The sequence below is a fragment of the Rhinatrema bivittatum genome, unplaced genomic scaffold, assembly GCF_901001135.1.
Source record: "Rhinatrema bivittatum unplaced genomic scaffold, aRhiBiv1.1, whole genome shotgun sequence".
In the NCBI taxonomy this organism is placed as follows: Eukaryota; Metazoa; Chordata; class Amphibia; order Gymnophiona; family Rhinatrematidae; genus Rhinatrema; species Rhinatrema bivittatum.
In genome coordinates, this window is record NW_021820883.1 from 30,406 (window position 1) to 58,091 (window position 27,686).

Below are 27,686 nucleotides of genomic sequence, written 5' to 3' on the forward strand. Positions count from 1 at the left end.
TTTATTTTTAAAAACCGGAATACAGAGAATGCAAGAGAAAAGCAATACTTATAGATTAGACATTAAAATTAATACTGCAAGGTAATTGATGAATTATTATATTGTCTGAAAAGTAATGATAAACAAACAAACCGAGTGGAGGCTGTACAGAAGCTTTTGGAAGATAAAGGCAGATCAGTGGCCCTCTAGCATCACCTGCTAATGAACTAACATTAAGACCTTCCAAAGTCTGAAGTGAACGCCTTGCTGAGGGCTCTGGATGCAGAGGAGCTAAGGCAGCAGCAGCCGGTCAGGTGCTCTCTCTCTCTCCATCTCTCTTCCACCATGGCGGCCATCATCCCTTTTCCCGGGGCATCAGAAGTAGACCCGACGCAGATCGGCAGGGGAGGTGATGGTGCTGCACTGTGGGCAGAGCTTCTTGGATCCCTGGTGAGGAAAGAGGATTCGGCAGGTCAGCGACGCGTTTTCGTGGGTCACGTCTCCCTTCCCACCTCACCAACCTCTCCCGACTGCCGGAGCAATGGCCCCGGGTAAACACGCTCAGGCCCCTGTCCTGCTGCCTTACCCCCACACGCACCCCGTTCAGGGCAAGCTTCGCCAGCGCCACCCAGCAAGACCTCGCTCACGGAGAAAGCACCGAGGAAGCCATTCGCTTGCCCCTCGACTGCTAGGGCTGACGGCGTTGGCCAGCACACTGGGAGCTGGCATTTCATGTTTGCCAATAATCTGTTTGTCATAGGAGATTCTCTTTCAATTCTCGTCAAGCGTGGCCAGCAAACAGCGCACCTGAAAGAGGAGGCCAGGGAAGGTACCGGGTGCTTCATCAAACTCCTTATCTTACTCTTCCCCAGCATCACTGTCTACTACCAAAACACAAACAGTGACAAGCATATGATGCTGGGCCTCTCCCCCGGAGGGTGGGAAGTGCGTCCTGTGAGGTGAGAGCGCAGGGTCCAGAACTGGGAGGAGGGGCCCGGGTCACTCACAAATTCTGCAGGAACAGAACAAAATTCTGGCTTTCCAGACTTACAGAAATGGGATGCAAACCAGCAAGAGCTGAAATCTGAGGGGTAAAAATCAGTTTAAACTGAAAACACAGGGCCAAGTATCTCATGGATGTGACTTAGGCGCAGGCTTCGAGGGCACCCAAAAACTAGGACTCCCCCCGGCTGATCTCTCATTTCCAGCATGGAAATCCCTTCTCGTAGATCCTGGGTCTGCGACTGCGTTACTCGGGCGAGGAGAATCCTTCAGGGCCGCGTGGCCAGTTCTGCCGGGCCGTGGCCTTAACAATAACTAAATGTGCCCTCAAGCGAGGGAAAGAGAAGCAGGAAACCAGAAGGTAAAAAGATATCTTAAAACAGTTCACTGAGCAGGTAAGCAGGGTGCAGGAGGCAATAGCCTGTCTTCCCTCTGGTTTTGGCAGTAAATTGGCCGGCACAGGGGGGGGGTGGAAATCTCACCCTGCTTAGTCCTACAGAGTAACAAGTCTGGCTCCTAGGCGGCAATGCCCTGGCCCGCCAGCAGGGGTCCCTGGATCCACACTCGCTCTGGCCCTATGTAACCTTGCCTTTGCCTGCACGCGGCTCCTCATCGTCCCGTCACCTCGGCTCTTCTTTCCTGACCTCGCGGCCTCTCTACTTTGCCTTGTTGGCCTTCTTGTATTGTTCTGTCTTGTTCCTGTTTGTTTGAATCCCTTGTTCCCAGTTGTGCTTCTGTTCCTATGGCCCTAGGTCTCTTGGTGGCCTAACCTGGCTGCCCCTTGCCTTGTCCTGCTCTTGTCTAGGTCTCTTGGTGGCCTAACCTGGCTGCCCCTTGCCTTGTCCTGCTCTTGTTGTCTAGGTCTCTTGGTGGCCTAACCTGGCTGCCCCTTGCCTTGTCCTGCTCTTGTTGTCTAGGTCTCTTGGTGGCCTAACCTGGCTGCCCCTTGCCTTGTCCTGCTCTTGTTGTCTAGGTCTCTTGGTGGCCTAACCTGGCTGCCCTTGCCTTGTCCTGCTCTTGTTGTCTAGGTCTCTTGGTGGCCTAACCTGGCTGCCCCTTGCCTTGTCCTGCTCTTGTCTAGGTCTCTTGGTGGCCTAACCTGGCTGCCCCTTGCCCTGCTCTTGTCTAGGTCTCTTGGTGGCCTAACCTGGCTGCCCCTTGCCTTGTCCTGCTCTTGTCTAGGTCTCTTGGTGGCCTAACCTGGCTGCCCCTTGCCTTGTCCTGCTCTTGTCTAGGTCTCTTGGTGGCCTAACCTGGCTGCCCCTTGCCTTGTCCTGCTCTTGTCTAGGTCTCTTGGTGGCCTAACCTGGCTGCCCCTTGCCTTGTCCTGCTCTTGTTGTCTAGGTCTCTTGGTGGCCTAACCTGGCTGCCCCTTGCCTTGTCCTGCTCTTGTCTAGGTCTCTTGGTGGCCTAACCTGGCTGCCCCTTGCCTTGTCCTGCTCTTGTTGTCTAGGTCTCTTGGTGGCCTAACCTGGCTGCCCCTTGCCTTGTCCTGCTCTTGTTGTCTAGGTCTCTGCCTGGCTTGTTCCTCTACTCCTGTACTTGTCTTGCCTTTGGTTCCCTTCTGCCTGTGTGTTCATGGGCCCTTGCTCTGTATGAGCTCCTGCCCTGTTGAGGCTTCCTGCCTGCCTGCCCTGCTTCTGTCTTGTCTCTTGCCCGTGGTCCTTGTCTTGGTTGGGCCTATCTGTGTGCATTCTGTGTCTTGCCCTGCCTCAGCCCACTAGTGACCGCCCTTATCAGTGGTTCCTTGCGGTGTTCCTGTCCCATTGCCTGTGAGCCTCCCAGCGGCCTTCCTGTTTCCTGTGGCCCCTTGCCTTGTGTTGCCTTGTGTCTTATCCAAGCCTTCCAGAGGCCTATCTTGTACTTCTGGATTCCTTGTCCAGTCCTTACCTTCTCCAGGCCTCCTAGTGGCCAAGTTCTCCTGTGTGTTCGTTGCCCTATCCCCTTATCCAGCCATCCTGACTGTGACCTAGACCTCCATATCCTAAGGCTGAAATGAAAGCGTATTCAGAGCCTGAGAGGAGGGTGAGAGTTTGCATTAGGAGACGTCCACACAGCCTGCCAGCTCTGCCTAACCTACTGCTAGTGCTACGTTTCCATAGCGCTACAGGACATAGGCAGCACTGCTCTAACATACAAACAGGCAGTCCCTGCCCCACCGAGCTTACAATCTAATAAGACAAACATACAGGACAGGAGACTTGGGGTGTTTCATAAGGCCAGAGAATGGTTAAAAGAAAAGGAAGTTAATGAAGCTGAGACTGTGAAGAGACCTCAGAGGATATTTATTTGCAAAGCCTTTGCATTGGATTTCCCACCGGGCTCATTTCTGGGGTGTCTGCACCATGCAGAGCACTGTGGGTAACCCCTCCCCTCCCCCCCTTCCAGTGGGGAGATATAACTCTGGTCCCGGCTGCAATCACCCCCCTAGGAAGACGGAGAGTCAGACAGACAGCGGGAGACGGACGGGGCAGACGCAGATACCTTACCAGCGTGCGCAGCCAGCACTGCTCACAGTGGATGTGCCAACACTGAATCGAAGTGAGGGGCACGGTGTAGGACTCCTGTGAGAGAAAGCAAATACATCGGGCCTCGGTCAGCAGGCGGGACAAATCTCCAAAGACAAGAGAGGAAGGGGGAACTGGGAAGCCATGGAAATGGAGAGGTAAGGAGAACAGAAGGGGGGTCCCTTACCAAGCAAATATGACATTTGTACAAGTCAGAGCGCAGCAACCTTTCCGTCAGCTCCTGAATTTGAACTTTCAGGATCTCCATGTTGGCTGCAGATCCGGATGTGTTCTCAATGATGGATCTGGAAAGAACAGGAACATGAGAAAAAAAACCAGAATATAACTTGTCCAGTCCCCCTTATTCACTACCACTAACACCACCAAGAGCAGGGAGCAGACCCTCTCCCATCCTCTGATCCATCACCATCATCAACAGGAACAAGACCCTCTCCCATCCTCTGATCCATCACCATCATCAACAGGAACAAGACCCTCTCCCATCCTCTGATCCATCACCATCATTCCCAAGGACAGGACCCTCTCCCATCTTCTGATCCATCACCATCATCTCCCATCCTCTGATCCATCACCATCATCTCCCATCCTCCTGATCCATCACCATCATTCCCAAGGACAGGACCCTCTCCCATCCTCTGATCCATCACCCTCATTCCCAAGGACAGGACCCTCTCCCATCCTCCTGATCCATCACCATCATCTCCCCTCCTCTGGTCCATCACCATCATCTCTCATCCTCTGATCCATCACCATCATCTCCCATCCTCCTGATCCATCACCATCATCTCCCATCCTCTGATCCATCACCCTCATTCCCAAGGACAGGACCCTCTCCCATCCTCTGATCCATCACCATCATCTCCCATCCTCTGATCCATCACCCTCATTCCCAAGGACAGGACCCTCTCCCATCCTCTGATCCATCATCTCCCATCCTCCTGATCCATCACCATCATCTCCCATCCTCTGATCCATCACCCTCATTCCCAAGGACAGGACCCTCTCCCATCCTCTGATCCATCACCATCATCTCCCATCCTCTGATCCATCACCCTCATTCCCAAGGACAAGACCCTCTCCCATCCTCTGATCCATCACCATCATTCCCAAGGACAGGACCCTCTCCCATCTTCTGATCCATCACCATCATCTCCCATCCTCTGATCCATCACCATCATCTCCCATCCTCTGATCCATCACCCTCATTCCCAAGGACAGGACCCTCTCCCATCCTCCTGATCCATCACCATCATCTCCCCTCCTCTGATCCATCACCATCATCTCCCATCCTCCTGATCCATCACCATCATCTCCCATCCTCTGATCCATCACCCTCATTCCCAAGGACAGGACCCTCTCCCATCCTCTGATCCATCACCATCATCTCCCATCCTCTGATCCATCACCCTCATTCCCAAGGACAGGACCCTCTCCCATCCTCTGATCCATCACCATCATCTCCCATCCTCCTGATCCATCACCATCATCCCCAAGGACAGGACCTTCTCCCATCCTCCTGATCCATCACCATCATCTCCCATCCTCTGATCCATCACCATCATCTCCTATCCTCCTGATCCATCACCATCATCCCCCTCTCTCATCCTCCTGATCTATCACAGTAATCTTTTGGATAATAGAAGGACTAGGGGGCACTCTATGAAGTTAGCAAGTAGCACATTTAAAACTAATCAGAGAAAATTCTTTTTAACTCAACGCACAATTAAGCTCTGGAATTTGTTGCCAGAGGATGTGGTTAGTGCAGTTAGTGTAGCTGGGTTCAAAAAAGGTTTGGATAAGTTCTTGGAGGAGAAGTCCATTACCTGCTATTAATCAAGTTTACTTAGGGAATAGCCACTGCTATTAATTGCATCAGTAGTATGGGATCTTCTTAGTGTTTGGGTACTTGCCAGGTTCTTGTGGCCTGGATTGGCCACTGTTGGAAACAGGATGCTGGGCTTGATGGACCCTTGGTCTGACCCAGCATGGCAATTTCTTATGTTCTTATGTTCTCTCCAGCATAGAATGACCCCCTTCAGTGCTGCTAGCCATCCTCACTGTTACAGTCACTTGCAGGAAATTCTAGAAGAATATGCAGCTGGGAGAAGAAGCCCTGACTTACCCCTTAGCTGTCACTGTGCTGCCTGAGCACAGATTGCCAGATCCACCTTCTATGTCTGCCTCCGAGCTCCTGGGATCTGCTGTTGTATGTCTGAGCAACCAATGAAGAAAACCACAAATAGCTGGCATCTTCCAAAGATGTGTACAATCATGTTAGTGTCACTTAAGTTACTGTAACCCCCACAGGAATCTACCTGCATGCATGTAAATGCACACAGTCTCTCTCACGTACTGAGAGTGTCTCTCTGTATCTTTAACTCTCATACGCATGATATATACCTTTCCTAAACATGGCATCCTACATTGCTGCAGACAGCACCCTAACTCTAGTAATGACTGGTAGGGAGTAGCCACAGATAGCACTGGTCAGAGTGTGCAATTCTGAACACCACACCTCAAAAAAGGTACAGAGAAGGGCAACCAAAATAATAAAGGGAATGGAACAGCTCCCCTATGAGGAAAGGCTGAAGAGGTTAGGATTTTTCAGCTTGGAGAAGAGACGGCTGAGGGGGGATATGATAGAGGTCTACAAAATCATGGAAAGACGAATAGGGAAATTTCAATCGGTTATTTAGTCTTTCAGATAATAGAAGGACTAGGGGGCACTCCATGAAGTTAGCAAGTAGCACATTTAAAACAAATCAGGGAAAATTATTTTTAACTCAACGCACAATTAAGCTCTGGAATTCATTGCCAGAGGATGTGGTTAGTGCAGTTAGTGTAGCTGGGTTCAAAAAAAGGTTTGGATAAGTTATTGAAAGAGAAGTCCATTAACTGCTATTAATCAATAAGGCATAGACACTGCTTATTAGAGGCATCAGTAGCATGAGATCTACTTATTGTTTGGGTAATTGCCAGGTTCTTATGGCCTGGATTGGCCACTGTTGGACACAGGATGCTGGGCTTGATGGACCCTTGGTCTGACCCAGCATGGTATGTTCTTATGTTCTTATGTTGTTCCTTTCTAGATAGGAGATTCACCCCCTCCCTCCACACGAGGAGGGGAGCCACTGAGAGCAAGTCAGAAAGGATACTTGTGCTTGGCGAAGGAGGGGAGATCCTCTGCCTCGGAGTCCATGTCCACGTCGCTCTCCTGACTCAAGCTGCTCCTGGGGGTGGACCCTCTGCCCTCTGCTTCGGTGAGATGAGAAGGAAGAATGGGGAGGAAAAAAAGGAGATGTGTAGTGAATCTGGAAATCTGCTCATTCTTGCTCCGATCCCGAAAGGAGGAGGGTGGGGAGTGAAGCTGAGCTGACATTCCCCTCCCTCCTCTTCCCTCTGCACTGAACATGTCGGGGAGTTTGCAGAATCCAAGCCTATGACGTAAATAAAACTGATGAAACGCTTCGGCTGAGGGCTGCTGCTCTATCTAGGGCTTGCCATGAAATAACTGGAGCACGCATTCCTTTGACCTCTTCTCTTCCCCCCTTTGCCGCACTCCTCTCCTGAGTTTACAGGTGCGGTTCCTCCTCTCTTCCACAGGACCGGGGGGGGGGGGGGTGTGACCTGTCCTCACCTTTCGTCTCCATGAAGCTTTTCCTTGGGCTCTGGTACTCGTACTCCCCCCAGCGGACGCCTTCAGGAAGTTCGTCTTCCACCTCCCCCAGTCTAGGGTCCCTCATCATCAAGGGCATCGCCATCTGGAGTCCACAAGGCACCGAGCGGGAGAGGAGGAAAAAAACTGCTTAAAACCAAGCGCATGGGAGCTGAAACGAGTTCTGTGTTACTAGGGGAGGGGGACAGGAAAAGCTGAGGTCATTGCGAGTCGCCTCGAGGGTCGTGGCCGGTGTGGGAGTCAGTACGAGCTTTCAGAACTAGGCGGATCTCTTTTACCTCGAGGTGCCGATCGCCCTTCTGTCTTTGGGGTCGGGGCTCAGCAGCGGGCGAGAGATTCACCCCCACGAAAGGTTTCTGTCACTGAGCGGGAGGGAGGGTGATCACAAGATGACTCGAGCACTCACCTGCTCGTCCAGGTCCGACTTCATCCTTTTACACCGCCCGGCTCTGGCTGCAGTAGAGGAAGAGAAGACGTTTAAAGAGGGGACTCTGGTAGGGTGAGAGAAATATCCAGCAAGGCGAGTTCAAGCTGAATCTGCTGGGCCTGAGAACTTGCCTTATCTTCTAGGCTACCCTGATCCCTTCCTTCTGGCCTCCTTCCGGCACTCTTCATGCAAAGAGCTCCCCAAGGATTTGGGGGTCGAATTTTCGAAACCATTTGCCCGCATAAAACCCAGGTCAAGGACTTTACTTAACAGGTCTGGGGCATCCAATCTAATGTAATCTGATTACATGAAATACAGGGACAGGTTCCCGGAAGGAGCTGAGGTTTGCCCACGGTGCTTTTCTGTTTTAAAAAGGATGCAGGTGAATGACCCCTTGCAAAGGGCAGGTCTGTGCGTTGTGAGGGCCGATGACCTGAGAATTCCCAGAGCAAACTCATGCACGCGACTCTACCTCGAAAACACTCAGCAAAAGCTGCGCACCATGCGGGTTGTTTGGCAGTTCCCCCCCCTGAGATTAAAACTCTCCTTCTTAGAATCCAGGCACTAAAATTTGTCCCAGATTTGTCTCTGATCTGTCCTCGGACACAGAGCTATGTCCTCCAGACGGACAGACAGATGCACTGCTCCAGGACATAGACTAAGACGAGATAATAATCTTGGTATTCATCCCCTCAGCAGCTCAGTAAGAAGGCCCCAGCATCAGTCAGACGACCCAGTGCGACCGTCCCATCTGCTCCCTGGAGTGCAAATTATCCCATTTCTGACTGCCCCGAAAGTGCCTCTTACCTCCCAGGCGAGCTTCCCTGTTGGATTTCACCTGCAGAAACGACTGTGAGAGAAAAAAGCAAAACTGAATGCCCATAGAGCCAGCAGACCCCCCTCCCCCCCAGCTCCTGTCAGACCCCCCCAGCTCCTGTCAGACCCCCCAGCTCCTGTCAGACCCCTCAGCTCCTGTCAGACCCCCCAGCTCCTGTCACTGTCTGCACCCCCTGCATCTTCTCTCAGGAAAGTTCCCGTCCTGAGCACCGTTACAGACAGTGTCAGACCCCCCCCCAGCTCCTGTCAGACCCCCCCAGCTCCTGTCAGACCCCCTCAGCTCCTGTCAGACCCCCCAGCTCCTGTCACTGTCTGCACCCCCTGCATCTTCTCTCAGGAAAGTTCCCGTCCTGAGCACCGTTACAGACAGTGTCAGACCCCCCCCCAGCTCCTGTCAGCCCCCCCCAGCTCCTGTCAGACCCCCCCAGCTCCTGTCAGACCCCCTCAGCTCCTGTCAGACCCCCCAGCTCCTGTCAGACCCCCCCAGCTCCTGTCAGACCCCCCAGCTCCTGTCACTGTCTGCACCCCCTGCATCTTCTCTCAGGAAAGTTCCCGTCCTGAGCACCGTTACAGACAGTGTCAGACCCCCCCAGCTCCTGTCAGACCCCCCAGCTCCTGTCACTGTCTGCACCCCCTGCATCTTCTCTCAGGAAAGTTCCCGTCCTGAGCACCATTACAGACAGTGTCAGACAGACGCTGCCCTCCGCCTGGGATGTGCCGCACAGGCAGAAAGATATTCATTCCGGTGGGCAAGGGCAGTGGCAGTGAAAAGCTAGGGCTGAAGGGTCATTCCTGTATTTATTTCTTGAACGTGGCTGCCGGCAGGGGAGTTAGGTGAGAGCCTCAGGGAGGGTGGGAGGATGCGTAAGTAACTGGCACTGGGTACAACCTTCAGATCTCAGAGGTTCCTCCTGAAATTCCCGCGGCTGCACATTAATATCTCACTGCCCCCTGGTGGCTGAACCTGGGAAAAGCACTCGGGGAGCCCTGTGCCCATTACACGGGAGCTGCTGCCCGCGCCAGCCACGAGGAAGGAACGAGCCCCCCAGGAAACCCCCCCCCACAGCCAGCACAGGGAGGAGGGGGGGAGCTGAGGGCCCCCTCCTGCAAGATACCCCACCTGCTGTCTGTCCAGCTTGTGTCCGTCCTCCAAGGCCTGGGGAGAGCTCCTGGGAGAGTCCGCGCCCTCTTTCTCTGTAGCAGGAGGAGACTGAAAGTAAATAAAAGTCAGCATCACACCTACAGATTCATCACAGGTCTTCAGCAAGGAGAAGCTCAACCCTAGTGAGGGAAATCATGAGCTGGGGTAGGAACTGCTCTGAGGAGAATCTGAAAACCTGCACCAAGAGGCAAAATGACAGGAATGAGCAAAAGTCAAACCGAATGAATAGAGGTACAGCTGCCACTGATTCAGCCCTCCCCTCGCTGCCAGTCTGAGCCCTCCCCTCACTGCAAGTCTCTGCTCTTCCCCCAGTGCCAGTCTGAGCCCTCCCCTCGCTGCCAGTCTGAGCCCTCCCCTCACTGCCAGCCTGAGCCCTCCCCTCACTGCAAGTCTCTGCTCTTCCCCCAGTGCCAGTCTGAGCCCTCCCCTCGCTGCCAGTCTGAGCCCTCCCCTCACTGCCAGTCTCTGCTCTTCCCCCAGTGCCAGCCTGAGCCCTCCCCTCACTGCAAGTCTCTGCTCTTCTCCCAGTGCCAGCCTGAGCCCTCCCCTCACTGCAAGTCTCTGCTCTTCTCCCAGTGCCAGCCTGAGCCCTCCCCTCACTGCCAGTCTCAGCTCTTCCCCCAGTGCCAGCCTGAGCCCTCTCCTCACTGCAAGTCTCTGGCCCCAGTGCCAGTGTGAGCCCTCCCCTCACTGCCAGCCTGAGCCCTCCCCTCACTGCCAGTCTGAGCCCTCCCCTCACTGCCAGCCTGAGCCCTCCCCTCACTGCAAGTCTCTGCTCTTCTCCCAGTGCCAGCCTGAGCCCTCCCCTCGCTGCAAGTCTCAGCCCTCCCCTCACTGCCAGTCTCTGCTCTTCCCCCAGTGCCAGCATGAGTCCTCCCCTCACTGCAAGTCTCTGCTCTTCCCCCAGTGCCAGTCTGAGCCCTCCCCTCACTGCAAGTCTCTGCTCTGCATACAGTGCCAGTCTAAGCATTCCCCTCACTGCCAGTCTGACTCTCTCTTCCATCCCCTTGCCAGTCTCAGCCAGTGCCAATGTGAGCCCTCCCCTCACTGCCAGTCTCAGCTCTTCCCCCAGTGCCAGCCTGAGCCCTCCCATCACTGCAAGTCTCTGGCCCCAGTGCCAGTGTGAGCCCTCCCCTCACTGCCAGTCTCTGCTCTCCTCCCGGTGCTAGACTGAGCTCTCACCTCACTGCCCGTCTGACTGGACTCAGATTCAGGAAATGTTATTGGCATGAAGATTTCTGCATGTGCTTCCAAATTAAGGAATGGTTAAAATAAAGCCGTGAATGTAGTAATAAGAGTAAAAGAAACTCTCTCTCTCCCCGACTCACTCACTCTCTGAGTCTCACTACCTCCTGTTACCTGCTGAGAGTTCTCCTCTTCCTCCTGGGATGGCTCCAGTAGGCTACGGATAAAAAGACAAACCTTCATGTGCAAGCTTCCACGTTGCTGCTTCCTTGTGATTTTTTTTAATTGAAATGTTTGAATTTACAGCTCATAAAACTCAAATATTATCAATGAAAAAGTATTCACAGCTAGTTCCCATTATAAGTAACACTGGATAAACCATTCTCTTGCAGATGGGAGTAGGTTAGGAAGTAAGTGTAGGGCTATGCAGGGTGTCCCATGCACATTAAACAGTGACAATGAGTAAACTGCAAATAACGCACGTTGTGCACCAAACGCCAGTCCAGGCTCCAGCATTTTAAGATCCTGATGCAGATCATGCTTTCTGCAAGAAAAGCTCCCAGATTTTAGGAGGGTTGGAATAAAAGTCCCTTGGAAACTTTTGCTTCGGAAATTTCTACTTCCTGCTGCAGTATCTGCCCCTGGGCTGCTGCAGTAAATAAACTGCAGACCTGCTGCTCTCTGAGGAGAGGTCTGGGAAGCGCTACAGCACCCACAGACTGCCCACAGACTGCCCAGGGGCAGCAAAAACCTGACTCCTGGCATCTCTGGCACCTGTTGTACGTGAGATTAATAGGGGCTCTTCACTAACAGCACATTAGCTGCCTAGTGACAGATTTATCTCACGTTTTCCCCAGCCCAGCCCTGCTCACTTTCTAGTTATCAGGCTCCCACAGTTCTGATCCTGAAGAAGCTCTGGGGAGGCAGAAGAGGATCACCAGAATCGCTTTTATTATTTACGGGCACGGCAGGCCCAGCGTCAGGGTCACCACATGCTGTGCGCCAAGCTAGGAAGGGAAGAGAGGTTCTTTTACCTGTCTGACAGCTGGACGAAAATGTCCAGCTCATACTGCAAATGTTCTTGTAAATGTGCACGCTGCAGCTCCCTGGCACAGAGTGGGCAGTGCAGGGGTGAAGAGCTGCCCACCTTCTTATCCCCTGCATAAAAAAAGACAAAGCAGAAATCACTAAACCTAAAGAGAAGGTGCATCATACACCCCCTCCTGCAAATAAACTCCAGCAGCTGTGAGCTCCCCCCATACCCAGTGCTCCTGCACCATTGCCTACAGCACCTCCTGCTGGGAGAGGCTGGGACTGCAGGAGCTGTGACTCCCCCCATACCCAGTGCTCCTGCACCATTCCCTACAGCAGCTCCTGCTGGGAGAGGCTGGGACTGCAGGAGCTGTGACTCCCCCCATACCCAGTGCTCCTGCACCATTCCCTACAGCGCCTCCTGCTGGGAGAGGCTGGGACTGCAGGACCTGTGACTCCCCCATACCCAGCACTCCTGCACCATTCCCTACAGCACCTCCTGCTGGGAGAGGCTGGGACTGCAGGAGCTGTGACTCCCCCATACCCAGTGCTCCTGCACCATTCCCTACAGCACCTCCTGCTGGGAGAGGCTGGGACTGCAGGAGCTGTGACTCCCCCCATACCCAGTGCTCCTGCACCATTCCCTACAGCGCCTCCTGCTGGGAGAGGCTGGGACTGCAGGAGCTGTGACTCCCCCCATACCCAGTGCTCCTGCACCATTCCCTACAGCGCCTCCTGCTGGGAGAGGTTGGGACTGCAGGAGCTGTGACTTCCCCCATACCCAGTGCTCCTGCACCATTCCCTACAGCGCCTCCTGCTGGGAGAGGCTGGGACTGCAGGAGCTGTGACTCCCCCCATACCCAGTGCTCCTGCATCATTGCCTACAGCACCTCCTGCTGGGAGAGGCTGGGACTGCAGGAGCTGTGACTCCCTCCATACCCAGTGCTCCTGCACCATTCCCTACAGTGCCTCCTGCTGGGAGAGGCTGGGACTGCAGGAGCTGTGACTCCCTCCATACCCAGTGCTCCTGCACCATTCCCTACAGTGCCTCCTGCTGGGAGAGGCTGGGACTGCAGGAGCTGTGACTCCCCCCATACCCAGTGCTCCTGCATCATTGCCTACAGCACCTCCTGCTGGGAGAGGCTGGGACTGCAGGAGCTGTGACTCCCTCCATACCCAGTGCTCCTGCACCATTCCCTACAGTGCCTCCTGCTGGGAGAGGCTGGGACTGCAGGAGCTGTGACTCCCCCCATACCCAGTGCTCCTGCATCATTGCCTACAGCACCTCCTGCTGGGAGAGGCTGGGACTGCAGGAGCTGTGACTCCCTCCATACCCAGTGCTCCTGCACCATTCCCTACAGTGCCTCCTGCTGGGAGAGGCTGGGACTGCAGGAGCTGTGACTCCCTCCATACCCAGTGCTCCTGCACCATTCCCTACAGCACCTCCTGCTGGGAGAGGCTGGGACTGCAGGAGCTGTGACTCCCCCATACCCAGTGCTCCTGCATCATTGCCTACGGCGCCTCCTGCTGGGAGAGGCTGGGACTGCAGGAGCTGTGACTCCCCCATACCCAGTGCTCCTGCACCATTGCCTACGGCGCCTCCTGCTGGGAGAGGCTGGGACTGCAGGAGCTGTGACTCCCCCATACCCAGTGCTCCTGCATCATTGCCTACAGCACCTCCTGCTGGGAGAGGCTGGGACTGCAGGAGCTGTGACTCCCCCATACCCAGTGCTCCTGCATCATTGCCTACGGCGCCTCCTGCTGGGAGAGGCTGGGACTGCAGGAGCTGTGACTCCCCCATACCCAGTGCTCCTGCACCATTGCCTACGGCGCCTCCTGCTGGGAGAGGCTGGGACTGCAGGAGCTGTGACTCCCATACCCAGTGCTCCTGCACCATTCCCTACAGCGCCTCCTGCTGGGAGAGGCTGGGACTGCAGGAGCTGTGACTCCCCCATACCCAGTGCTCCTGCACCATTGCCTACGGCGCCTCCTGCTGGGAGAGGCTGGGACTGCAGGAGCTGTGACTCCCCCATACCCAGTGCTCCTGCACCATTCCCTACAGCGCTGCCTGCTGGGAGAGGCTGGGACTGCAGGAGCTGTGACTCCCATACCCAGTGCTCCTGCACCATTCCCTACAGCGCCTCCTGCTGGGAGAGGCTGGGACTGCAGGAGCTGTGTCCCCCATACCCAGTGCTCCTGCATCATTCCCTACAGCGCCTCCTGCTGGGAGAGGCTGGGACTGCAGGAGCTATGACCCCCATACCCAGTGCTCCTGCACCATTGCCTACGGCGCCTCCTGCTGGGAGAGGCTGGGACTGCAGGAGCTGTGACTCCCCCCCATACCCAGTGCTCCTGCACCATTCCCTACAGCGCCTCCTGCTGGGAGAGGCTGGGACTGCAGGAGCTGTGACTCCCTCCATACCCAGTGCTCCTGCACCATTCCCTACAGCGCCTCCTGCTGGGAGAGGCTGGGACTGCAGGAGCTGTGACTCCCCCCCCCCCATACCCAGTGCTCCTGCATCATTCCCTACAGCACCTCCTGCTGGGAGAGGCTGGGACTGCAGGAGCTGTGACTCCCCCCATACCCAGTGCTCCTGCATCATTCCCTACAGCGCCTCCTGCTGGGAGAGGCTGGGACTGCAGGAGCTGTGACTCCCCCCATACCCAGTGCTCCTGCACCATTCCCTACAGCAGCTCCTGCTGGGAGAGGCTGGGACTGCAGGAGCTGTGACTCCCTCCATACCCAGTGCTCCTGCACCATTCCCTACAGCAGCTCCTGCTGGGAGAGGCTGGGACTGCAGGAGCTGTGACTCCCTCCATACCCAGTGCTCCTGCACAATTGCCTACAGTGCCTCCTGCTGGGAGAGGTTTCTTGCTTGCTGTGTTTCTGTGAAATTTTTCTAGTTAATGACGCTAAACATTTAACATCTGGAGTGAACTCCAGATGTTTTTGTCTGGCTGGAATGAAATAATGGTGTTAGTGAAAGTCCTGCCCTGGCTGCAATGATCTCCAGATTCCTGTCATTCACAGTCATTGATTAGCTCTGTCCAGGTCATGACACATCAGCCCATTTAATTCTAACAAAGGCTCTCATTTGCCAGACGTTTTTCTTCCCATAAAGAAAGTATGGGGAGGCTCCTTAATAAATCAGGCCCAAAACAAGGGTCAGTGTCTGGGTAAGCAGCAGCTATTAATCAATTCCTTTCACTCCTTACTGCCAGCTTTTGTATCTGAGTGCATCGTATACAGACACAGGAAGCCACCACCTGCAACCCAGGAGGACCGTCAGAGACAGAGAGAAAGCGCACACAGAGCAGAACGTGCCAGAGACACCTGCAGTGCAGACACAGAGAGTGCAAGAGACACCTGAGGTGCAAGCTATACAGAGAGTACACAGACAGCAGAGTACCAGAGACCCCTACAGTGTAAGTTATATAAAGAGTACATAGAGCAGAGAGTGCCCAAGACACCTATAGTGCAAGCTATAAAGTACAAAGAGTGCCAGACACCTGCAGTGCAAGCTATAGAGAGAGTACACAGACAGTAGAGTGCCAGAGACACCTACATTGTAAGTTATATAGAAAGTGCACAAAGCAGAGAGTGCCCGAGATACCTACAGTGTAAGTTATATAGAGTACACAAAGCAGAGAGTGCCCGAGATACCTACAGTGTAAGATATAGAGAGAGTACACAAAGCAGAGAGTGCCCGAGATACCTATAGTGTAAGTTATATAGAGTACACAAAGCAGAGAGTGCCTGAGATACCTACAGTGTAAGATATAGAAAGAGTACACAAAGCAGAGAGTGCCAGAGTGCAAGCTATATAGAGAGTATGCAGACAGCAGAGTGCCAGAGACCCCCTCAGTGCAAGCTAGAGAGAGAGTACACAGACAGTAGAGTGCCAGAGACACCTACATTGTAAGTTAATTAGAGAGTACACAGAGCAGAGAGTGCCAGAGACACCTACAGTGTAAGTTATATAGAGAGTACACAGACAGTAGAGTGCCAGAGACACCTACATTGTAAGTTATATAGAGAGTACACAGACAGTAGAGTGCCAGAGACACCTATATTGTAAGTTATAGAGAGAGTACACAAAGCAGAGAGTGCCTAAGACACCTACAGTGTAAGATATATATAGAGTACACAAAGCAGAGAGTGCCAGAGTGCAAGCTATATAGAGAGTACACAGACAGCAGAGTGCCAGAGACCCCCTCAGTGCAAGCCATAGAGAGAGTACACTCAGAGCAGAGCGCCAGAGACAACTACAGTGCCTTCTGCTGGGAGAGGTTGGGACTGCAGGAGCAGAGAGTGCCAGAGACACCTACAGTGCAAGCTATAGAGAGTACACATAGAGCAGAGAGTGCCAGAGGGTATAAGAAACTGCTAAGAGGGGATACGATAGAGATCTATAAAATCATGAGAGGTCTAGAACGGGTAGATGTGACTCGGTTATTTACTCTTTCAGATAATAGAAGGACTAGGGGGCACTCCATGAAGTTAGCATGGGGCACATTTAAGACTAATCAGTGAAAGTTCTTTTTCACTCAACGCACAATAAAGCTCTGGAATTTGTTGCCAGAGGATGTGGTTAGTGCAGTTAGTGTAGCTGGGTTCAAAAAAGGATTGGATAAGTTAATGGGGGAGAAATCAAGTTGACTTTGGGAATAGCCACTGCTATTAATTGCATCAGTAGCATGGGATCTTCTTGGTGTTTGGGTAATTGCTGGGTACTTGTGGCCTGGTTTGGCCTCTGCTGGAAACAGGATGCTGGGCTGGATGGACCCTCGGTCTGGCCAGGTATGGCGACCTCTTATGTTCTTAAGTGTAAGTAAGCAGAGAGTTATTTGCTGATCATTTTAAAGTGGAAATGCAGAGCTTGATAGTTATTGAAATGGATGAACTTCACAGGAGGGATGTGTGTAATGCAAGCTTATTGCACATCTGGAGATTCACAGGAGGGATGTGTGTAATGCAAGCTTATTGCACATCTGGAGATTCACAGGAGGGATGTGTGTAATGCAAGCTTATTGCACATCTGGAGATTCACAGGAGGGATGTGTGTAATGCAAGCTTATTGCACATCTGGAGATTCACAGGAGGGATGTGTGTAATGCAAGCTTATTGCACATCTGGAGATGCCTCTTATTTACTGTAACTAGAAAGGACTCTCCCTCATTGTGTCCTGGGCCCTCCCCCAGCCTCTTTTATCATGGAAAGACCACCAACGACGACCACGGAGAGCTGAAAGACCAGCACAGGCCTTGGGGTTGGACCTTTAACTGCTTTGGTTTTATTTTTACCTCCTTTATTATTCGTATATTTGCAAAATAAAATTTCCAAAACAAGGGGTTTCCTCTCCCCCCCCCAGTAAAACAGGGGAGACAGAAATCTGGATTGATGAGCGGAAATGTCTCAGCTTTATTTGTAGAGAAGATGGAATTGCTTTGTAGACTGATGGAGTGGGGGGGGGGGGGGGATGAGCGGTTTGGATATTTTATCTATTTAAAAGGACAAAGGTCATTAACTCAACACAAAATGAGAGGTAGCTGGGCCAGCAAGGTAGAAATAAAACTAAAGACAAGAGAGAGATATTAAGACATGCCTGAGAAGGTGTCTTGTGAGGAAAAAGGCTCCCTGAGGAGGGGGCGTGAGAAAGGTTTATTCCCTGGGCAGGAAGATGGCAGGGTTTCCATGGCCAGGGAGGGAGGAATGCACAGAGCCAGGGCGCGGCAGCTTTCCCTCATAACTGGCGGATCGGCAATGCAATTTAAACGTACGCACAGCGTGGAGAAGTTGACGAACCCCGTTTCAAACTGCCCGTGCCTCCAGACGCAGCCGGGTTTGGCGAAACACGGGTCCGTGTCGGGGGAGGGGGGGGAGACACACCCTGCTTAAAATCTGTGCCTTTCTGAGCAATAGAGTTGCCGATACAAAAACAAAAAGAATATCTTTCATGAAATTATTGCGAAGTTGTGGGGACTTATTGAGCTATCTGCATTCCTCATAAAACACAAAACATTTTTTGTGCACACAACACAATTTGTGCTCATAAAACAAATATTTGTGTAGAAAACATATTCTCTGTGCATATAGCATGCTTTGTGCACAGAAAACTTGATTCGTGTATTAAAAGGGTAATTTTAAAAGGAGTTACGTGGACACATCATAGCGATTTTAAAAAGCCATTTACGTGTGTAGCTCCTACGGACAATTTAATGGTTATGTATTGCAGCAATTTTTTTTAAAAAGCCATTTACGCAGGTAAACCCAATTTTAAGAGTGCAAACGCTTTTTAAAATGAGCCTCTAATTCTGCTTTGTGCAGATAAATCCTGAGTGCACACCCCCCAGAATACAAATTTTATGCTCAGGCCCCTGCAAACCCTAGCTCTGGCCGGGAGTTACGTTCCCAGCCTCCCCACGTCTCTGCACTGGAGAGTAACAGTGTGAACGCGTGCACACGCATACACACGCAGGGCCCTGATTTCACAAAGCATTTAAATACTTAAAACTGGTTTTGCACGTGCAAATGCACTTTACCCGTGTAAGTGAGCTTTTGAAAGTTGCCTCGGCGTCTGCCATTGAATGGCCCGCAGGGTATTCACGCGCTGAAGGGCGCTTCCTACCTTCGTTTATAGGCGGAACTCCTTTTAAAATGCCCTCGTTTTGCGCCGGCCTGGGTGCACATTCTGGGGACGTGAAACTCCTTGGCTGCATGATCGGGGTAAAGCCCGCGCATGTTTGTTACGATTTATGATATTTCTCTTTAACAAAAGGAAGCGATGAGCTCCAGAGAAAGCAGCTCCCAAGATAAGGGCAGCCCGAGTATCAGGGGAATGGTTTGTCCTGCCACTTTCAGTGCAAGGCCAGGTTTTGTCTCTCAACCACAAGCAGGTTTACTACCAAAAAACAAACAAACAAACCCATTAAATGCCCTCAGTGGAAAATGACTTGGCATCTGCAAACCTCGCACACTTCCCACTGGATCACAGGATCGCAGTTCCTGTCCGAGATATAATCTCTTGTACCTTGAAGCCAAGTCATTTATGAAGCCAGTGGAAAAGCCTGCAATCTCACAGAAGCCCCTCAGAAGTGCCCTAAGCTCGCCGTAGTCTCCGCTTTCTGTCCAGAAATGCAGTCACCGTGCACCCCGGCTCCCTCATGTGAAATTCCCTCTGCTCAAAACCTAAGATGCAAACGGGAAAAGGCTTGGGAGGAGGGCTGTGTACACAGGCGGCCACTATTTGTCACCTTACCAGTGCCCTGAAATCAGCAATTTTCCGCCTGCTTGGGGGTCCGCGGGCAGAGAAAAGGCCCCTCCGCTGCACTGGGCCTGTGGGATAGGAGGTTTCCTAAATCCTGACAAAGCATGAACAGGACAAATTGCCGAAAACTGTTTCTCAACAGGAGGTCCTGAATGCGCCTCAGCTGCAAACCTTCCTAATCACTGCTAAGTGACCCATAATAACCCTGCATTCAAGCAGTGCCATTTACATTCTGCACCCACAAGCACAAAGGGGAGCCAGGGAGATGGCTGGGAGGAGTCCTGTAAGTAATGGAGGAGGTGGAGAGCGCTGCTATAAGGAATGGAGGAGTGAGGTGGTAGGTGGTGGAGAGAGGTGCTATAAGGAATGGAGGAGTGAGGTGGTAGATGGTGGAGAGAGGTGCTATAAGGAATGGAGGAGTGAGGTGGTAGATGGTGGAGAGAGGTGCTATAAGGAATGGAGGAGTGAGGTGGTAGGTGGTGGAGAGAGGTGCTATAAGGAATGGAGGAGTGAGGTGGTAGGTGGTGGAGAGAGGTGCTATAAGGAATGGAGGAGTGAGGTGGTAGGTGGTGGAGAGAGGTGCTATAAGGAATGGAGGAGTGAGGTGGTGGAGAGAGGTGCTATAAGGAATGGAGGAGTGAGGTGGTAGGTGGTGGAGAGAGGTGCTATAAGGAATGGAGGAGTGAGGTGGTAGGTGGTGGAGAGAGGTGCTATAAGGAATGGAGGAGATGGTATTGGAAAGGAAGGAAGGGTCCTGAAGGAATGAAGGAGTGACAGGGGAGGTGGTGGAAAGGGCACAGAGAACAGAGAGTGCAAGAGACACCTGCAGTGCAAGCTAGACAGAGAGTGCACAAAGAGCAGAGAGTGCTCCTTCCATCTCCATCTTTCAATAGCCTCAGCACTCGCCTTACATTCTCTTCCATGCCTCATAGTTTTCTCTAGGGAATAGCTCAGCTACATAGTAACACAGTACAGGACAACAGAAAAAGACCATCTGACCCATCCACTCTGCCTGGTTATCATGTCCACACTGCTGAGGATACATCCCATCTGCCAACCTCAGAGTGTGACCACCTGCAAGATTTCTCCTTATCCAGTTATCCTTCTGTGCTGCTAAGGATATATCCCATCTGCCAGCCTCAGAGTGTGACCACCTGCAAGATTTCTCCTTATCCAGTTATCCTTCTGTGCTGCTAAGGATATATCCCATCTGCCAGCCTCAGAGTGTGACCACCTGCAAGGTTTCTCCTTATCCAGTTATCCTTCTGTGCTGCTAAGGATATATCCCATCTGCCAGTCACAGAGTGTGACCACCTGCAAGATTTCTCCTTATCCAGTTATCCTGTGCTGCTAAGGATATATCCCATCTGCAAGACACAGAGTATGACCACCTGCAAGATTTCTCCTTATCCAGTTATCCTGTGCTGCTAAGGATATATCCCATCTGCAAGACACAGAGTATGACCACCTGCAAGATTTCTCCTTATCCAGTTATCCTTCTGTGCTGCTAAGGATATATCCCATCTGCCAGCCACAGAGTGTCACCACCTGCAAGATTTCTCCTTATCCAGTTATCCTTCTGTGCTGGTAAGGATATATCCCAACTGCCAGCCTCAGAGTGTCACCACCTGCAAGATTTCTCTTTATCTGGTTATCCTTCTGTGCTGCTAAGGATATATCCCATCTACCAGCCTCAGAGTGTCACCACCTGCAAGATTTCTCTTTAGCTGGTTATCCTTCTGTGCTGCTAAGGATATATCCCATCTGCCAGCCACAGAGTGTCACCACCTGCAAGATTTCTCCTTATCCAGTTATCCTTCTGAGCCGCTAAGGATATATCCCATCTGCCAGCCTCAGAGTGTGACCACCTGCAAGATTTCTCTTTATCCAGTTATCCTTCTGTGCTGCTAATGATATATCCCATCTGCCAGCCACAGAGTGTCACCACCTGCAAGATTTCTCCTTATCCAGTTATCCTTCTGTGCTGCTAATGATATATCCCATCTGCCAGCCTCAGAGTGTGACCACCTGCAAGATTTCTCTTTATCCAGTTATCCTGTGCTGCTAAGGATATATTCCATCTGCCAGCCTCAGAGTGTGACCACCTGCAAGATTTCTCCTTATCCAGTTATCCTTCTGTGCTGCTAAGGATATATCCCATCTGCCAGCCACAGAGTGTGACCACCTGCAAGATTTCTCCTTATCCAGTTATCCTTCTGTGCTGGTAAGGATATATCCCATCTGCCAGCCACAGAGTGTGACCACCTGCAAGATTTCTCCTTATCCAGTTATCCTTCTGTGCTGCTAAGGATATATCCCATCTGCCAGCCACAGAGTGTCACCACCTGCAAGATTTCTCCTTATCCAGTTATCCTTCTGTGCTGGTAAGGATATATCCCATCTGCCAGCCACAGAGTGTGACCACCTGCAAGATTTCTCCTTATCCAGTTATCCTTCTGTGCTGCTAATGATATATCCCATCTGCCAGCCTCAGAGTGTCACCACCTGCAAGATTTCTCCTTATCCAGTTATCCTTCTGTGCTACTAATGATATATTCCATCTGCCAGCCACAGAGTGTGACCACCTGCAAGATTTCTCCTTATCCAGTTATCCTTCTGTGCGGCTAAGGATATATCCCATCTGCCAGCCTCAGAGTGTGACCACCTGCAAGATTTCTCCTTATCCAGTTATCCTTCTGTGCGGCTAAGGATATATCCCATCTGCCAGCCTCAGAGTGTCACCACCTGCAAGGTTTCTCCTTATCCAGTTATCCTTCTGTGCTGCTAAGGATATATCCCATCTGCCAGCCTCAGAGTGTGACCACCTGCAAGATTTCTCCTTATCCAGTTATCCTGTGCTGCTAAGGATATATCCCATCTGCCAGTCACAGAGTGTGACCATCTGCAAGATTTCTCCTTATCCAGTTATCCTTCTATGCTGCTAAGGATACATCCCAGCAAGTGACCACCTGCAAGACTTTTCCTGATCCAGGATGGTCTTTTTGTCCTGCTTCTTTGGATTCCACCATGATGGATAGAATTGCACTCAAGATCCCTGCTTAATTCCCTCAGCACCCCACTCTTCCCAAGCCTAAGCAGATCCCAAAGAGCCAGCAAAACTAGTATTGCCACTGCCTGATGAACATCTGGCCTGCTAGGGTCATAGTCAGCAAAGCCAGGGCCGGAGAGAGCAGGAGTTAGGCCCGCGCCAGCTCAGAAAATTAGATCCCTATGTACGGCTCTGATGTGATACTTCATAAGAGAAATCGTTTTCTAAATTTCCCAAATAAGTTTTATTTATTTAAGATGGCTTTACGAGCTTTTTTGTTAGCGAATTCTTCAATTACAATTGAAAGTTTGATTTATACATGTTAGAAATAGATATATTTAGCTTTTTTCTAAATTTCGCCCAACAAAAGTAGACCCGAGCCAAATGGCCATGCTGGCGCCCCTCTCTCTCCTGGAGTGAGCAAAGCAGACCCAGCGACATGAGGGCCAGGAGGTAATGCGGCTTTTAAACCAGATGATGGGTGAAGTGCAAGGTTCGGAATGATGAGTCTTTGAAGGATACGAATAGACAGGGGAGATAGGGTGTCCCAGCAGAGAGGTTGCAATAAGTGCTAGTGGCCCAGGTGTCTTTAAGTAGAGAGCAGGCAGAGCAGAAAGATCTCAAATTACCCCTGTCAATTGATGAGCAGGTTATTAGTACAAACAAAAAACATACTTTGAAACTGAAATGCTAGAAGTCTGAAAAATAAAATGGGAGTGTTAGGGTTTATGGCAGTGAAAGAAGAGGTAGATATAACTGGTGGAAGGAGGAAGGACACTGTGATACCAGGGTACAAATTATATTGAAATGATGGGATGGTGGAGGGCTGGCTCTATATACGAAAGAGGGCCTTGAGTCAAACAGGATAAAAGTTCTTGCAGTACAAATGCAATGCTGGATTTTTATGGATAGAAATTCCGGGTGGAAAAGGGAATAAAATAATAATGGGGGTGTATTACCATCCACCAGGCCAGAGGGAACTAAAAGACAATGAAATGCTAAAAGAAATTAGGGACGCCTACAAAATCAGCAGCACAGTAATAATGGGTGATTGCAATTACCCCAGTACTGACTGGGAGAATGTCACATCGGGACATGCTAGAGAGGTAAAGTTCCCAGACGAAATAAAAGACTGCTTCCTGGAGCAGCTGGGACAAGAACCAACAAGAGGGGAAACTATTTTAGACCTCGTCCTTAATGGAACACAGGATTTGGTGTGAGAGATCGCAGTGTTGGAGCCACTTGGCATTAGAATAGTGATCACAACATTATCAAATTTGACTTAATAACTGGGGGGAGGACATTAAAGAAATCTACTGTGACAGCATTTAACTTTCAAAAGGGCAACTATAATAAAATGAGGAAAATGGTTAGGAAAAAACCTGAAAAGAGAAGCTGCAAAGGTTAAGATTTTAAACCAGGCATTGACCTTGTTTAAAAATACTATCATGGAAGCCCAGACCAGATGTATTCCACACATTAGAAAAGATAGAAGGATAAATGACTACTGGCATGGTTAAAAGGTGAGGTGAGAACAGCTATAATAGCTAAAAGAACACCTATTAAGAAATGGAAAAGGGATACGAATGAGGAAGAAACCAGTATGAGCACTGGCAAGTCAGATGCAAAGTATAATTTGAAGAGAAGCTCGCCACGGAAGCAAAAACTCATAATAAAATTTTTTTCAGGTACATTTCAAGTCAGCTGGATGATCAAGGGGTAAGAGCAGCACTTAGGGATGACAAAGCCATAGCAGAGAGACTGAATTATTTGCTTCGGTATTCACCGAATATCATGCCAGAAATGATATTCAAAGGTGATGATTCAGAGGAATTGAAACAAATCTCAGTGAACCTGGAAGATGTACTTGGGCAAAATGACAAACTAAAGAGTAGCAAATCACCTGGACCAGATGGTAAACATCCCATAGTGCTGAAATAACTGAGAAATGAAGCTGAGGACCTGCTATTGGAAATTTGTTAACCATCAGTGACATCATCTATGGTGCATGAAGACTGGAGGACTGCCAATGTAACGCCTATTTTTTAAAAGGGATCCAGGGGTGATTCAGGAAACTACAAACCAGTGAGTCTGACATCTGTGCCAGGCAAAATGGTAGAAATTATTATGAAGAACAAAATTACTGAACATAAAGATAGGCATAGTTTAATGGAACAAGGCCAACATGGATTTAGCCAAGGAAGTCTCGCCTCACCAATCTGCTACATTTGTTTGAGGGCATAAATAAACCTGTGGATAAAGGGGAACCAGGTGATACAGTGTATCTGGATTTCCAGAAAGCATTTGACAAAGTCCCTCATGAGAAAGATAGAGCAGAATTAGAAAAGGTACAGAGAAGGGAGACCAAAATGATAAATGGGATGGAACAATTCCCCTATGAGGAAAGACTAAAGAGGTTAGGGCTCTCCAGCTTGGAGAAGAGACGGCTGAGGGGAGGGGAGGGCTATAAAATAATGAGTGGAATGGAACAAGTAAACATTAATCAGTTGTTTACTCTTTCTAAAAGTACAAAAACCAAGGAACACACAATGAAGTCACTGGGTGATACATTTAAAACTAATAAGAGAAAATATTTTTTTATTCAATGTATAATTAAACTTTGGAATTCATTGCCAGAGGATGTGGTGGAAGCTGTTGGTGTAGCTGCATTTAAAAAAGGTTTGGGCCAAGTTCCTGGAGAAAAAGTCCATAAACCATTATTAAGGTGGAGGACTTGGAGAAATCCAATTCTTATCGATGGGATAAGCGGCCTGGGATCGTTCGACCTTTTGGGACCTGACTTGGGCACTGCTGGAAAGAGGATGCCGGGCTTGATGGACCCTCGCTCTGACCCCAGCCTGGCAAATCTTACGTTGGTGTCTTCCCTTAGAGCGTCTACAAATTGCCGAGCTTTCAGCCTGCCAGACAGACCCGGCCGCTGGTCTGATTCCAACAGGAGTTGGCTCCCACGCGTCAGTCCCTGGCTGAGAGGCGGAAAATTCAAAGGCAGCGCCAGGAGACGTGCCGGGTCCAGGAAACGGATGGTGACAGCAAAATGGCGCAGCAGCAGAAGAGTCCTGCAGCGCTAAACCCAATGGGCCCTGCAGTCTTTATCGACCTCCCCAATCATCCCTTGCAGGTAAAGGCGATGCCCATGTCCAGCCTGGCCACCTCGCTGCAGTCCCCCTGAGCCCCCCCCAGTAAGGCAGGCTGCCCTCCATCTGCTCCGAGACTTAAGGAGCCCTGCTGTCCAATGCACCCAAAAGGAATTAACATCACAAAAAGACAAGATCCCAAAGGAAGACTTTGTTTAAAACAAAAGAAAAAAAAAGAGGGGCCTGTACAGCTTGCTGGGGGAGGGATTGTTCCTGGGTCTGTACCGTGTCACTGGGTCCTGCTGTGAGACAAACACCAGGCACTGTGTGTGTTCAGCTCCGCCAAGCCAGGCATTAACCATTCACCCAAAACACAGAGTGACGCCCTCTCCTCCCTCCCGGAAAGGGGGACCCCCCTGCTCTTACCCCTAGTGGGGGGGGAAATGCAGGGAGAGTGAAAGTGCTTCCTGGCACCAGGGGAAAAGCTACTGGGAAGTGAATTTCCCATTATACAGAGGACAGCCGGCTGCTCAGCCAGCGACTTGGAGTGAAGCAGGTCGGGTCATGAGCAGCGCCGCTGGTGAAATTAATCTCCACAGTCAACAAATAGTCAAGCTTTCACGTGGTAATCAGTGGAAGAAAAAATGTAGGAGCAAGTCCCATAAGGGGAAAAAAAAGAACTCGTCTTGCTTAATGTCAGGCAAAACGATGCATCCCCTCGCGTCCTTAATAGACAGGATTTGGAGAGATGGTGATAGCAATGAGGCACTGGGGGTAACCTGCACTGAGCGGCGGTTACACCCCTGACCACCCTGCTGGGCAGACTGGATGGGCCGTCTCTGCCTTTCTCTGCAGACAGGACAGGGTTACAGACGTGGTGTGCACGGGAGTCCTAGCGCCATGAAATCATCTGAGTAACAGGTACAGGAGTGGTCCCTGGCTCTGTGTGCATGGGAAAGCCCCTTTTCCACCCTCCCTGCAGTGCACAGGGAGTTCAGGGGACGCGCTGTTTGCTTTTCTCAGAGGGGCAGAGGATGCGGGGGCTGGAAGCTGTTAACTCCCCTTTTCTCCCTGTACACAATGGTTTTCTGCATCCTTACCCATTTTATCTGCCTTCTGCTGCTGCTGCAGGTGTGTGGCATCCGCAGCTCTGTAAGGGGGGCGGTTTAATTATCCCTAGGGGGGGGGGGGGTCGTCTCCTCCTCCAAACTCTCTTTTCTGCAGGTGGCCCCGCTCTCAAGCAATCTCCATAAGAAAAGGCCAGAGGAAGAGACAGGGGCGTAGTGTGAGACCCTGATCTGAGGCAGGAGGGAGAGAGGAAGAGGACAGGCAGACGGAGACAGGCAGAGTCCCACTGCAGGAGCTGAGAAATGTGGCACTGGGCAGCCCTAAGGGCAGTGAATCCACATGAAAAAGCTTCCAAAGATGCTGTTGTGCACAAACCTGTGTATGGTTCCCAGTGTCTGTGGCAAGAAAGGAAGCCAAAATCCACCTAACTTCCATGTCGCTCTGGAATGCGATCTGTGTCCAGCTAAGCCCCATATCAATGACAGGGAGCCCCCCAGAGACTCCCTCTGGTTACCCCTCTCCTCCCTCTCTGCTACGGGCAGGCACAGCCTGCTGGCTCTGCATTTCAAGCACTTGCACCCCGGTAAATTCACCTGCTTACGGCAACCTACACAATGGGCTCTCAACCTGTGCAGTGTCTAAAGAAGCTACTGCATCGCATCTCAAAGGGTCAGAGGCAGGGAGAGGGAGTAAATACAAGGAGGAGGTAGGGAGGGAGAGAGCAATACAAGGAGGGCTACACGCAGGGAGAGGAGCAGAGATGTAGGGGGAAGAGAAGAGATGGAGGCTCACTTACCTCGCCTGCCGGGGTTCTGCCTGCGATCAGGGGAGCTCCTGAAGGTGACGGAGCCTGCCGTGAGCCCAGATTCTCGGGGGATGATGGTTCCTGAAGCCTCCAGGTCTGCCTCCAGTGCCAGATAGCGCACCTGGGGGGGCTCCGAGCTGCTCTGGGCCTCCCCTCTCCTGCTGGGGTGTAAGCCCCCTGGAAAACACTCCACCTCTTCGGGGAGATGGAAGGGGGAGAAGGGATGGAGGGCCCCACCGTAGCCCAACATCCCCACTCCGGCGCGGTCCAGATTGGGGGCTGTAAACTGGGGGTGGACTGGGAGCAGCTGGGAAGGGTAGTCCCTGCCTGGGACGGGGCTGGCGAGGCGCTCGGGATGATGGTACAGAAGGGAATACGCCGTGCTCAGAAAGGGCAGCTGGGTGGCCTTCTCCAGGGTGACAGGGACCCCGAAGTGGCACGGCTGCTGGCATGTGCCGCTGGTACCCTGGGTGCCCTCCGAGGTGGATGCCAGGACCAGCAGTGCTGGCGAGGTCAGAGAGCCGATCAGGCCTGAAGGGTTCTCCATGCTGCAGGTCTTCTCCTCCCCGGCAA

The 27,686-nt window shown here is 51.5% G+C and overlaps 1 protein-coding gene across 2 annotated transcripts; it reads right to left on the bottom strand.

Moving 5' to 3' along the window:
- On the bottom strand, nt 1–27,686 carry LOC115082250 (E3 ubiquitin-protein ligase Rnf220-like). Of its 2 annotated transcripts, none has more exons than XM_029586499.1 (12): nt 27,105–27,686; nt 11,831–11,954; nt 10,971–11,013; nt 9,570–9,659; nt 8,420–8,462; nt 7,592–7,638; nt 7,147–7,270; nt 6,665–6,761; nt 5,632–5,721; nt 3,676–3,793; nt 3,471–3,545; nt 1–426 (listed from the first exon to the last, which is right to left on the bottom strand). In XM_029586499.1, exons 1-12 carry the CDS (start codon nt 27,658–27,660, stop codon nt 355–357), a joined length of 1,479 nt encoding a protein of 492 aa, XP_029442359.1. In that variant the 5' UTR covers nt 27,661–27,686; the 3' UTR covers nt 1–354. The 2 variants fall into 2 exon arrangements, with proteins under 2 accessions (XP_029442359.1, XP_029442358.1); XM_029586498.1 differs by having other exon boundaries at nt 6,665–6,764.